Source organism: Stomoxys calcitrans, chromosome 1 (genome assembly GCF_963082655.1).
Source record: "Stomoxys calcitrans chromosome 1, idStoCalc2.1, whole genome shotgun sequence".
Taxonomy (NCBI): Eukaryota; Metazoa; Arthropoda; class Insecta; order Diptera; family Muscidae; genus Stomoxys; species Stomoxys calcitrans.
Window position 1 is genome coordinate 207537711 of NC_081552.1, and position 13355 is coordinate 207551065.

The 13355-nt window shown below is 41.0% G+C and overlaps 2 protein-coding genes across 2 annotated transcripts; one reads left to right on the forward strand and one right to left on the reverse strand.

Moving 5' to 3' along the window:
• The first annotated feature begins 1468 nt into the window (after window positions 1-1468).
• On the forward strand, window positions 1469-1863 carry LOC131997394 (pupal cuticle protein C1B-like). Its single transcript, XM_059368368.1, has 2 exons — window positions 1469-1480; window positions 1555-1863. Exons 1-2 carry the CDS (start codon window positions 1469-1471, stop codon window positions 1861-1863), a joined length of 321 nt encoding a protein of 106 aa, XP_059224351.1.
• Window positions 1864-12336: 10473 nt separating this feature from the next.
• On the reverse strand, window positions 12337-12731 carry LOC106093869 (pupal cuticle protein C1B-like). Its single transcript, XM_059368371.1, has 2 exons — window positions 12720-12731; window positions 12337-12651 (listed from the first exon to the last, which is right to left on the reverse strand). The coding sequence occupies exons 1-2, from the start codon at window positions 12729-12731 to the stop codon at window positions 12337-12339; spliced, it is 327 nt and encodes a 108-aa protein (XP_059224354.1).
• Between the last annotated feature and the right edge of the window lie 624 nt (window positions 12732-13355).

Consider the following 13355-nt stretch of genomic DNA (forward strand, 5'->3'; position numbering starts at 1 on the left):
GCTTGTAACTACTCAAGAAGTCAAATCGGAAGATCGGTTTATATGAAAGCTATATCAGGTAGATAGACCGATTTGGACCGTTATTGGCACAGTTATTAAAAGTCGTAACAGAACACAATCTGGACGAAAATTATCGCTTCCAGGGGCTCAAGAAGTCAAATCGGAAGATGGGGTTACAGACGGGAGTTCGGTTTATATATGTGAGCTTAATTATAATCTGAATCGATATGGCCCTTTTGCATTTCAGAACGATCTAAATGAATACTTAGTATCTTTGCAAAATTTCAAGCGACTTGCTTTACGCGTTTGATCGCTATCGTGATTTGGTCAGACGAACTGAAAGACATGGTTAGGTTGACTCAAAACGTCGAAACGGTCCAGAATACATATACTTTTTGGGGTCGCAGATCAATATTTCGAGGTGTTACAAACGGAATGACTAGATTAGTGGTGTTGGGTAAAAAAAGACGAAAATAGCGTCTATTCCCGGATGATAGAGGTTCACTACCAGAGCCACTGCAAGCGCATTTATTGACCAAGCATAACAAAATTTTACACAACGATTGCTTCGACGAATACCACAAGATCTAAAGAGTTTGGTCGAAATTGATTCTATTTTGGGGGTAGATTAAGGCTATAGTTGGCACCTTCCGACTTTGCCTTTCCTTACTTGTTTTAATGGGGCCCCAATAGCCGAGTTGGTAGCGTGCTAAGAGTGCCAGTGCGGGGGTCGTGGGTTCGATTCCCACCAGAGGCTTTGGTCTATCGCTATTGTAGTATCACAATGGACTTAAAATGGGCTAAGGACTGCCACTCTAACCTAACCTACTTGTGTATATACAGAAACCATCATATGCAACAAGATACAATCGAATTCCCCTCCTAAGAAATTTCAGAAAAATTTTTGTCGAAACTTAAAGATTTTGCAAATACACTAATTATCCCATAAAATATAACCTTTTATCTAACTAGTTTCATTCGTGCACTTTACACCAATGAAACCCTCATTGGGATATGCCATTCTCAACTTAAGCTAGAATTTTTCTAAGACAGCTATATTTTTGGGAATTTTTTTACCCATTCTGCATCAATGGGTTAAAAGAAGTCTTCCCGCTGTCTATTTAATCCTTTACGACGAGAGAGTAAACATAGTTTTTAGTTATTGAAGTACATTTTCAAAGCCATGCCAAACATAAAACCAAAGCAATGCTCAAATACTCGTACCATTCATAAACTAACCACTCTTGGATCTTTCTAGTTCTTGCAGTTAATATTCGGATGGGTTTATTGGGAAAGTACATCAACCTTTTGTGGCGTACGTGCTATGCATAATTGTGGCTGTATGTTAGATGGAATGTCTTTGGGGAATGTTGTTTGGTATTTTGGGTATAAAAGACTAGCTCAATGCGGCTTGTGGTATCAGTTTTCTATTTTGCTAATCAACAACACAACCAAAAACCCAAACAAAATGTTCAAATTCGTAAGTTCTTAAAAACACTACGTACTTCAAAACTTTATCAAGGTGAGAAATAATGATATCCTTTTCGTTTCTAGATCGCTGCTTGCTTCTTCGCTGCCTTGGCTGTTGCTGCTGCCAAACCTGCTGTGATTGCTCCTTTGGCTTATAGTGCTCCCTTGGCTTACTCTGCACCCTTGGCTTACTCTGCTCCTTTGGCCTATGCTGCTCCAGCAGCGGCTGTTGTTGGTCGTGCCGCCTATGTAGCTCCTTATGCCTCCAGCTATCATGCCCACGCCATAGCCCATACTGCTGCCTTCCCTGCCGCTTATGCTGCTGCTCCCGTCGTTGCTGCCGCCGCCCCAGTAGCCACTCATTTTGCCGCACCCCTTTTATTGAAGAAGTAAATCAGAGAATGTGAATCTGAATAAACGACTGTGATTGCCAAAGCAAATTTAAATTGAAAACTTTTTTTTGGATGGTACAGCCATCGCCTGGGATATTGTGGACTATTTGTAAAAGTTGCAAAAGTGTAAATGTATATGTCTAAGGTGAGAGTGCTAGCACTTAGGGCATAATATCGGAATATTGATTTGAAAAGTTTATGACAGTGTAGGTAATCGTTGCCTTAAGGCTATAAAGTCAATCTATGACACTGAAACCCTGGATCTGGATAACACCTCAGATTTAGCCACTTTAAATTTCAAAAAGTTATCTCTATCCATTCTTAAATGGCATATATTTTACTTGTTTGTTTTTTCGTTTCTACCCCACTGTATGGTGGAGGGAATAAATATAATTTTATACGCGATGGAATTTAAGTGTGATCGTGTCAATATTTTTGACTGGAAAATCCGAAACGACAATAGTCGTTTGTATACGGGAACTATATCTAAATCTGAACCGATATGGGCCATTTGCAATCCCCAACGACACAGTTATAAGATGTCATAACAAAACACCTCATGCAAAATTTCAGCCAAATCGGAAGAGAATTGCGCCCTCTAGCGGCTCAAGAAGTCAAGATGCAAGATCGGTTTATATGGCAGCTTTAGGAACAGATTTGAATCATACTTAGCACAGTTGTTGGAAATAATACTAAAACACCGCGTGCAAAATTACAGCCAAATCGGATAAGAATTGCGCCCTCTAAAAGCTGAAGAAATCAAGACCCCAGATCGGTTTATATGACCGCTATATCAGGTTATGAACCGATTTAAACTATACTAAGCACAGTTGTTGGAAGTTATACCAAAACACCACCTGAAAATTTTCAGTCAAATCGGACAAGATTTGCGCCCTCTGGAGGCTCAAGAAGTCAAGACATTAGATCGGTTTAAATGGCTGTTATATCAAAACAAGGACCGATTTGGCCCATTTACAATCCTAACCGACCTACACTAATAAAATATTTGTGCAAAATTTCAAGAGCCTAGCTTTACTCCTCCAAAAGTTAGCGAGCTTTCGACAAACAGACGGACGAACAGACATGGATGAATGGACTTAATAATTTATGCCGACATAGCAGCTACAGTGAAATATGTTCCGATTTGGACCAAATTCGGCACGGACATTGAGTGGTCTAATAAGTACAAGTCATTGTTCATTTTTGTAGAACAAAATGTTGGTCTTTTTGGTAGCTACATATATCCAAATATGGACCCATCTAAGTCATATTCGACATGGATGTCGAAAATCCTAACACAAGAGGTATATCGAAGGGCCTAACACAACTCACTGTTCCAAATTTTGTCAAAATAGGGCAATTAATACGTCTTTTATGGGCATTAGACCTTAAATCGAGAGATCGGCCTATTGGTCATTTTATGGGCCCAAAACTTAAAATCAAGATATCGGTCTATTTGACAGCTATATCCAAATCTGGACCGATCTAGACCAAATTAAAGAAGGATGTCGAAAGGCCTAACGCAATTCACTGTCCCAAATTTTGGCTAAATTGGCAATAAATATGCCTTTTATGGGCCCAAAAATTTAAATCGAGAGATCGGTCTATATGGCAGCTATATCGAAATCTGGACCGATCTGGTCCATTTTACAGAAAGATGTTGAGGGGCCTAACTTAACTCACAAATTTCGGTGACATCGTACAATAAGTACACCTTTTACAGGCCCAAAACCTTAAATCGAGAGATCAGTCATATGGCATCTGTGTCCAAATCTGAACCGATCTGAGCCAAATTACAGAAAGATGTCGATGGACCTAACACAACTCATTGTCCCAAATCTTGGCAAAATTGGACAATAAATGCGCATTTTATCGGCCCATAACCTTAAGTCGAGAGATCGGTCTATTTGACAGCTATACCCAAATCTAGGCCACATTAAAGAAGGATGTCGAAGGGCCTAACCCAACTCACTGTCCCAAATTTCGGCGAAATCGGACAAAAAATGGGCTTATTATGGGCCCAAGACCTTTAGTAGAGAGATCGGATTATCTGCCAGCTATATCCAAATCTACACCGATCTGGTCCAAATTGCAAGAAGGACGTCGACTGGCCTTACACTGCCCCAAATTTCAGCAAAATCGGATGATAAATATTCCTTTTATGGTCCTAAGACCTTAAATCGGCGGATCGGTCTATATGGGGGCTATATCAAGATATAGTCCGATGTATCCCATCTTCGAACTGAACCTGCTTATGGACAAAAAAAGGATCTGTGCAAAGTTTCAGCTCAATATCTCTATGTTTAAAGACTGTAGCGTGATTTCAACAGACTGACGGACGGACATGGCTTAATCGTCTTAGATTTTTACGCTGATCAAGAATATATATACTTTATAGGGTCGGAAATGGATACTTCGATGTGTTGCAAATGGAAAGACAAAATGAATATACCCCCATCCTTCGGTGGTGGGTATAAAAATCTCCTTACCGCCCAATATTTACCACCAAGGTGTAACTGTATGCCAATTTAAAGTGCTGTAAATCAATCCGTAAAGGATGTACCATTTGGTACCTAAATATACGAATTTCAAAATAAGTCTTTTTAGTCACCTAATATATATTGCCAAGGTGTTCCTGTATCCTAAATTTTAGAGCTCTAGCTCATTCTGTAAAGAGAGTACCATTTGGCACCTAAATGTACAAATTTCAAAAACTATTCTTGTCGTCTAATACGTATTGTCAAGACGAACCTGTAACCCAAATTTGAAAGCCTGTGACCCTATCCCCTGATATATATTGTGAAAGAATTACTGCATTCCGATTTTGCCTAGGTGTGCCTGCATCCCAAATTGCAGAGCTCCATCTCAATTCGTAAAGAAAGTAGCATTTTGTACGTTTTAGTACCTAAATGTTAGAATTTCAATGCTTCCCTATATATACTGCCAAGGAGTAAGTGCATCCCGATTTTCAGAATTGTAGCTCAATCTGTTAAGTACCATTTTTCATGTTTTAGTACCTAGTACTAGTCGACCGAATGCACTCTCAAATTGTACCTGTATTCCAAATTTCAGAGCCCTAGCTCAGTTCGTATAGAAAGTTCAATTTTGTACGTTTTGCTACACTAATAGACGAATTTCAAGAAAATCTCCTAGTTGTCCGGTATATACTGTCAAGGTGTTACTGTTTGCAAATAGTACCAATTACAGCACAACAGTAGGTTTTTTCCACTTCTGGTATGATTTGTAATCGTATATTGAATTTTTTCAAGATCACGAAATTTTTTACCAAATTGTTTAATTCTAACTATCGCCGTTCGCTGTGAAGGAATAGAAGCTATTTCGTACTTTTTTGTCCTTTTCGGTACCAAAATGTACGAAAAAATTTTATTAGCAAATCTTATTTTTTCAAAACGCTCTTCAATTTGAGCAACAATTCATTTTTCTGGCCCTTCCAAACATTTACCATTTTGTACTATTCATCATTTCGTACTATTTGGTAAACAATCATCATTTCGTACTATTTGGTTTTTTCCACTTCTGGTACATTCACCATTTCGTACTATTTGGTACGAATATCACAAAATCCCGCCTTATCACGGCTGTATGACCCAAGACCCACATTCAAGCCAAGTTTCATGATTCTAGCTTTAGCCATTTGCGCGGATCGTTGATCAGTCAATCAGTCAGTCAGTCACGGAGCTCTTTTATGTATAGAGATCTAGGATGATCCAGAAATAATATCCGTCCATCTGTCTGCTAAAGTCATATTAGAGTCTTAAACAATTTAAAGCGTGCTAAGTTCGGAAACCCGAATGTTATATACCCTCCACCATGATTCGCATTTGTCGAGTATCTCTTTTGGGGTATATCTTTTCAGTCAAACAAAGGATTATGGATAAGAATTGCTTTGTTATTGGAGCTATATCAGATCCCTGATTCGCACCAGCCAATCGAATAAGAGATCTCGTTTATATAGAGTTACTAGCCGAGCCGGGCCCGCTCCGCTGCGCCTTCTTTAACTCTCCGTTATCGTTTTAGGGTGGGAACACTTCGCCCTGTATGCGGATATCGAATTCGTGCTATTGTAGCCTATGATGCTGAACGCGTTCGAGTCCTGGCGAGAACATCGGACAAAGCGGCGACATTTGCGAGATACAATGCCATGCATGGTCATTTAAAAAATTTTCCCCAAAGAGGTGCCACACTGTGGGACGCCGTTCGGACTCGGCTATAAAAAAAGGACCCTTATCATTGAGTTAAAACTTGAATCGGAAAGCACTTATTGATGTGTGAGAAGTTTGCCCTGCTAGATTCCTGATATTTTTAAAAATTAGGGTAATGAGAATTACTTTTTAGGGGAGGGATGGCACCTTAGATATTTCAACTCAAATATGGATATCAAATTCGTGCTGCACTTCCAAATCCCTTTAATTTGAGACCCATATTGCCATGGCCGGTAAACATGAACGATTTGGAGGGTGTTTTGGGGCAAATTCGTTCTTTTCTACCAACGGAAATGAAGTTCAGTTTAGGGGGCGCTTTAGGACCTACCCCAAAACACTTGGCTCCATAATTGAATATCAAATTCGTTTTATACTCTAAAATACCATTTATTTGAGTCTCATATTGTCATAATGGGTCAAACAACCCATTTGACGTATCTTTAGGAGGAAAAGCGCCACCTAGACTTGAACGCAAATTTTAATGTCATATTCTTAATCTACTCCCAAATATCTTTCATTTGAGTCCCATATAGCCATGGCCGGCTAACATGCCCATTTGGGGGTATTTGGGGGTGGGCGACCTCCCATTACTTGGACCTAATGTTTTATGTCATATTTGTAATCTACTGTCTAATACTTGTCATTTGAGTCCCATATTGACATGAACTTCGGAATATATCTGTTTAGAGGAGTTTTGGGGTTGGGAGGGGGCCGATGGGTACTTGGAACCAACTTTTAATACCATACTCGTTTTTTGGTCTCCAATACATTTCATTTGTGGTCATCGGATATGGTTGGCATTTTTGGGGTAAGGGGGAGGGTCCGCCTCCCTCGATATCTAAAAATTATAAAACCTATGTTTCCTTCCACACAAACGTACACAATCTATGGAACATTTTTTAAAAAATTGGTTCAGCCAAGAATCATGTAGTCATAATGGGTCTAATGGCGTTTTTGAGGAGTGTCGAGACCCCCCATATTTCGATCTGATTTCGTATGCCAAATTCGAAATCTACTACCGAATACCTTTCATTTGAGCTCCATATTAAAATAAACGTTCAATATACCTGTTTGGGGGAGTTTTGGGGTTGGGGTGGCCCGATGGGTACTTAGACTCAAATTTCAATACCATATTCGTATTCCACTCTCCAATACCTTTCATTTGATACCTATATTGTACCACTCGGTCCACTTTTGAGTTTGGATTGTGTGTTTGGTATAAGGGGGATGGTCCGTCCCCCTTTCAATATCGAAAAATTATATAGCCTATGTTTCGTTCCAGATCAATCTACACAATATGCGAACATTTCGAGAAAATCGGTTCTGCCGTTTTTCAGTCTATACGGAACAAACAAACCGAGTCCCATACATCCGTGATTGGCTAATGTGGCCATTTTGTGCTTTTTTGTGTGGGTGGGGTGACCCCCTTCACTTCGACATGAATTTGTATGCCAGATTCGTTATCTACTCCCGCATACTTTTCATTTGATACCCATATTGTCCATATCGGTCCACTTCTGATTTTGGGTGGTGTTTTTGGGGTAAGGGGTCCGCCCCTTTCGTTATCAATAAATTATAAATCATATTCCTACTTCCTAACCATAGTCGTAGTCTACTCTCGAATACCATTAATTTGAGTCCCATATTGTTATGATCGTCAAATAAACCTATTTTAAGGAGTTTTGGGGCGGCCCCCAAGGTACTTGGACCCAACTTTTGTTATGAAATTCGTACTCTACTCTTGAATACCTTTCATTTCAATCCACTTTTATTTTTGGGTAGTACTTTGTGGGTAAAGGGGAGGGTCCGCCCCCCTCCCAATATCAAAAAATTATATAGCCGTTTTTTCGTCATGGGAGAGGCATATCCCGGAGTGCTTTCTCCGCACGCTTCTGCTCCGTGTCGGGATTGAAGAGAACCCCGGACCCCGGTTCTGTTCGGTTTGCCAGAACCGCCTTTATCATCGGTCGGCGTCGGTGAGGTGTAACCGCTACATGGAGTGGTTACATTTCCAATCTTACTTAGGCCCTACGTCACTACTAGAGTACAGTCACACTGAATGAGTTGCAAGGTGCTTTGCGAACATAGACAGCAGTGGGTCAGAAGCGTCGTCGTCTTCTGCTTCCTCGTCGTGGGAATAAAATTACGCTACAGTTTTCAAAAATAAAGATATTGAGCTGACACTTTGCAAAAATTCGTTTTTATACCCACCACCGAAGGATGGGGGTATATTCATTTTGTCATTCCGTTTGCAACACATCGAAATATCCATTTCCGACCCTATAAAGTATATATATTCTTGATCAGCGTGAAAATCTAAGACGGTCTAGACATGTCCGTCCGTCTGTCCGTCTGTCTGTTGAAATCACGCTACAGCCTTTAAAAATAGAGATATTGAGCTGAAATTTTGCACAGGTTCTTTTTTTGTCCATAAGCAGGTTAAGTTCGAAGATGGGCTATATCGGACTATATCTTGATATAGCCCCCATATAGACCGATCCTCCGATTTGGGGTCTTAGGCCCATAAAAGCCACATTTATTATCCGATTTTGCTGAAATTTGGGACGGTGAGTTGTGTTAGGCCCCTCGACATCTTTCGTCAATTTGGCTCAGATCGGTCCAGATTTGGATATAGCTGCCATATAGACCGATCCTCAGATTTAGGGTCTTAGGCCCATAAAAGCCACATTTTATAACCGATTTGGATGAAAATTGACACAGTGAGTTGTGTTAGGCCCTTCAACATTCTTCGTCAATTTGGCCCAGATCGGTCCAGATTTGGATATAGCTGCCATATAGACCGATCCTCCAATTTATGGTCTTAAGCCCATAAAAGCCACATTTATAATCCGATTTCGCTGAAATTTGGGACAGTGAGTTGCGTTGAGCCCTTCGATATCCTTCGTCAATTTGGCTCAGATCAGTGCAAATTTGGATATAGCTGCCATATACACCGATCCTCCGATTTACGGTCTTAGGCCCATAAAAGCCACATTTATTATCCGATTTTGCTATAATTTCGGAGAGTGAGTTGCGTTGAGTCCTTCGACATCCTTCGTCAATTTGGCCCAGATCGGTTCAAATTTGGATATAGCTGCCATATAGACCGATCCTCCGATTTATGGTCTTAGGCCCATAAAAGCCACATTTATTATCCGATTTTGCTGAAATTTGGGACAGTGAGTTGCGTTGAGCCCTTCAACATCCTTCGTCAATTTGGCCCAGATCGGTCCAAATTTGGATATAGCTGCCATATAGACCGATCCTCCGATTTATGGTCTTAGGCCCATAAAAGCCACATTTATTATCCGATTTTGCTGAAATTTAGGACAGTGAGTTGCCTTAGGCCCTTCGACATCTTTCTTCTATTTGGCCCTGATCGGTTCAGATTTGGATATAGCTGCCATATAGACCGATCTCTCGATTTAAGGTTTTGGGCCCATAAAAAGCGCATTTATTGTCCGATGTCGCCGAAATTTGGGACAATGACTTGTGTTGGGCCCTTCGATATTTGTCTTCAATTTGGCTCAGATCGGTCCAGATTTAGAAATAGCTGCCATATAGACCGATCTCTCGGTTGAACAATGACTTGTACTTATAAGCATTTGGTCTAAATCGGATGATATCTATAGAGCTGCTATGTGGCATAAGGTATGCATTTTTCACTGGATTTTGACGAAATGTGGTTCACATATATACCCGAGGTGGTGGGTATCCAAAGTTCGGCCCGGCCGAACTTAACGCCTTCTTACTTGTTTGTCTATAGGCAAGTTAGGTTCGAAGACGCCGATTTAAGATCGATCCGCCGATTTAAGGTCTTAGGCCCATAAAATCCAAATTTATTATCCGATTTTGCTGAAATTTCGGATTTGTTAGGCTCCTTACCATTCTCAGCGACTATCTTCCACTTTCGTGATGGCTGTGTCATCCTTTTGGATGTCACAGTCCTGCATGAAGACTCTGGCACCGTGCGCGCTTAAATCGTTCCTGTTCCGACTGTGTGTCCCTCCGCAGGACACTGTCTGGAGTCTCCATTGGGAGAGGGCCGGTTTGGTCTTCCCAGAGTGGTTGAAAGCGGATAGCTCTTTTTTTTCTTCAGCGTCTTAGCACTTCCATCCTTCGTAAAAGTGCCTGGAATGTCAGTTCCATCCCTTCCAGCATCCTGCACTTTCGTCCGATTGTGCTACCTCTCCTCTGTTTCCTTCGTCGTGCCCCGGAGCAGAGCCATCGCCCATTTCTACCGTCATTCCACTTTCCTCATTTCTCGATTCCGATGCGATGACTGTTTCATTGATACTGTCGCTATCTGAATCGGAGACACCAACTTTACTTAAAGGCTGGGGATGAACTGTGCATCCGTCTGGTTTAACTGTCTCTTCCTCGTGTGTTATTCTGATGACTGATTGTGGGCTTGAAGCATTACTCTCGACTAAAGGAAGGTGCCAAGGCAAAGAGCGGACAACATGCTACTGTCTGATGCCACCACCGCAACGGCTGGTTTTTCGGAGTCCATATTTGGCGTACTCCTCGAAATTTTTAAAATTTTACTTTTTTGATGTTATTTTTAAGCATTTAGAGCGCACAAGCCGATTACTGGCTGAGGTGTATGTCCATAGTGGCATGAGGCGGATAAATATCCGCACCCTTTTTTATACCCTCCACCATAAGATGGGGGGTATACTAATTTCGTCATTCTGATTGTAACTACTCGAAATATTCGTCTGAGACCCCATAAAGTATATATATTCTTGATCGTCGTGAAATTTTATGTCGATCTAGCCATGTCCGTCCGTCTGTCCGTCCGTCCGTCCGTCCGTCAGTCTGTCTGTCGAAAGCACGCTAACTTCCGAAGGAGTAAAGCTAGCCGCTTGAAATTTTGCACAAATACTTCTTATTAGTGTAGGTCGGTTGGTATTGTAAATGGGCCATATCGGTTCATGTTTTGATATAGCTGCCATATAAACCGATCTTGGGTCTTGATTTCTTGAGCCTCTAGAGTGCGCATTTCTTTTCCGATTGGGATGAAATTTTGCACGACGTGTTTTGTTATGATATCCAACAATTGTGCCAAGTATGGTTCAAATCGGTCCATAACCTGATAATCGGTACAAATGAACTTTCCATTAAAGAACAGGGCCAAACTTCTCACATATCAATGAGTGCTGTCCTATTCAAGTTTTTAAGCTCAATGTTGAGGGAGCTCCTTTTTATAGCCGAGAGCGATAGGAATGCCGCAGTGCGACCCCTCTTTGGGGAGAAGTGTTTACATGGCATAGTACCTTACAAAATGTCACCAGCATTAGGAGAGGATAACCACCACTGAGAATTTTGTTCCGATGTTATCGCCAGGATTCGAACCCATGCGTTCAGCGATCATGATTACCGCTGCGCTACGATGGCCACCGTGTTCTATTATTTAACATTTTCAGGGTGTCACCACTAGTTGATAATTGTGTCCTAACGTCGTCTGTGAAAATGAAAAGTGTACAGTATGCTCTGCCATTTCATCATGGAAAAATTGACAAACGATGATAAGCGACCTCCTTTTTATAGTCGAGTCTGAACGTTGTGCCGCAGTGCGACCCTTCTTAGGGGAGAAGTTTTTACATGGCATAGTACCTCACAAAATGTCGCCAGCATTAGGAGAGGATAACCACTGCTGAAAAATTTTTCTGATGTTCTCACCAGGATTCGAACCAGTGTGTTCAGCAATCATGGTTACCGCTGCACTACGATGGCCAACGTGTTCTATTAGTTAACATTTTTAGGGTGTCACCACTGGTTGATAATTGTGTCCTAACGTCGTCTGTGAAAATGAAAAGTGTACAGTATGCTCTGCCATTTCATCATGGAAAAAAACTGACAATCGGGCAATGGCTGTTAATCGTAGACATTTATTAGTGTGTTCTATTAGTTAACATTTTTAGGGTGTCACTACTGGTTGATAATTGTGTCTAAACGTCGTCTGTGAAAATGAAAAGTGTACAAGTATGCTCTGCTATTTCATCATGAGAAAGACTGACAAACGAGCAATGACTGTTAGTCGGAGACATTTATTAGCAAAATGATTCTTTTTAACTAAGATTGGATAGCTATCGCGCTGATTGATTGTATTTTTGTTCTAAATGGGTTCATCTTTCTATATTTCCACCTATCTCTGAAGTCAAAAATCACAAAAAACCCGAAAAATTGTTTAAATTTCCTTTAAAATTGCAATCACAGTCATTTTATTCAAATTCACATTCTCTGATTTACTTCTTCAACAAAAGGGGTGCAGCAAAGGGAGTGGCTACTGGAGCGGCAGCTACAACTGGAGCAGCAGCATAGGCAGCAGGGAAGGCAGCTGAGTGGGCAATGTGATGGGCATTATAGCTGGAGGCATAGGGGGCAACATAGGAGGCATGTCCAACAACAGCGGCAGCGGGAGCAGTGTAGGCCAAAGGAGCAGAGTAAGCCAAGGGTGCAGAGTAAGCCAAGGGAGCAGAGTAAGCACTGTAGGCCAGAGGGGCAACCATTCCGGGTTTGGCAGCAGCAACAGCCAAGAGAGCGAAGAAGCAAACAGCGATCTGGAATCACAGAGGACACTTTAGGTAATCACCAAAGGGATTTGTTTAGAAATCTTCAAGGAACTTACGAATTTGAACATTTTGTTTGGGTTGTTTTGTTGATTGACAATATAAAATTGATACCAATTGGCTAAGTGACTAAGTCTTTTATACTAAAGACTACCCAAACGACCATAATGCATGGCACGTACATACCTCAAAGGTTGACGGACTTTACCAACAAACTTTTTCGAATGGAAACTACAAGAACAGACACTGTTTTATACATTTTTGACTTTTGAAGGGAAGGTCATTGCTGACAAATTAACGGTTCCAGTTAAATTCAGGTTTTGAGGTAACCATGTGTTGTGTGATCTGAGCATTGTGTAGGTTAGTGATGTCCATCAGTGGCTTTCTATTTGGTAGTAGTAGTTTGTCACTAAATAATAAGGGGTACGGACATTAAAGCTAAGTACAGTGAGCCTTATGTTGTTATAGACTTTTCAACGTAAATGCATGTGCAAAGGCATAAGCTATGCTCTAGCGATCACAACGACTTGAAATACAACGATACCGAATCATTTTGTGATTCTTTATTAGCATTATCTGGTGCAGTGGTACACAAAAGTAGTCTGGATGCGACTTTGATGACAGCCTTTTGGGGTTAGCAGCCCTTATGGGGTTGCGAACGCTTTATGTTGGCAGAATTAGAAGCTCAGTGTTGC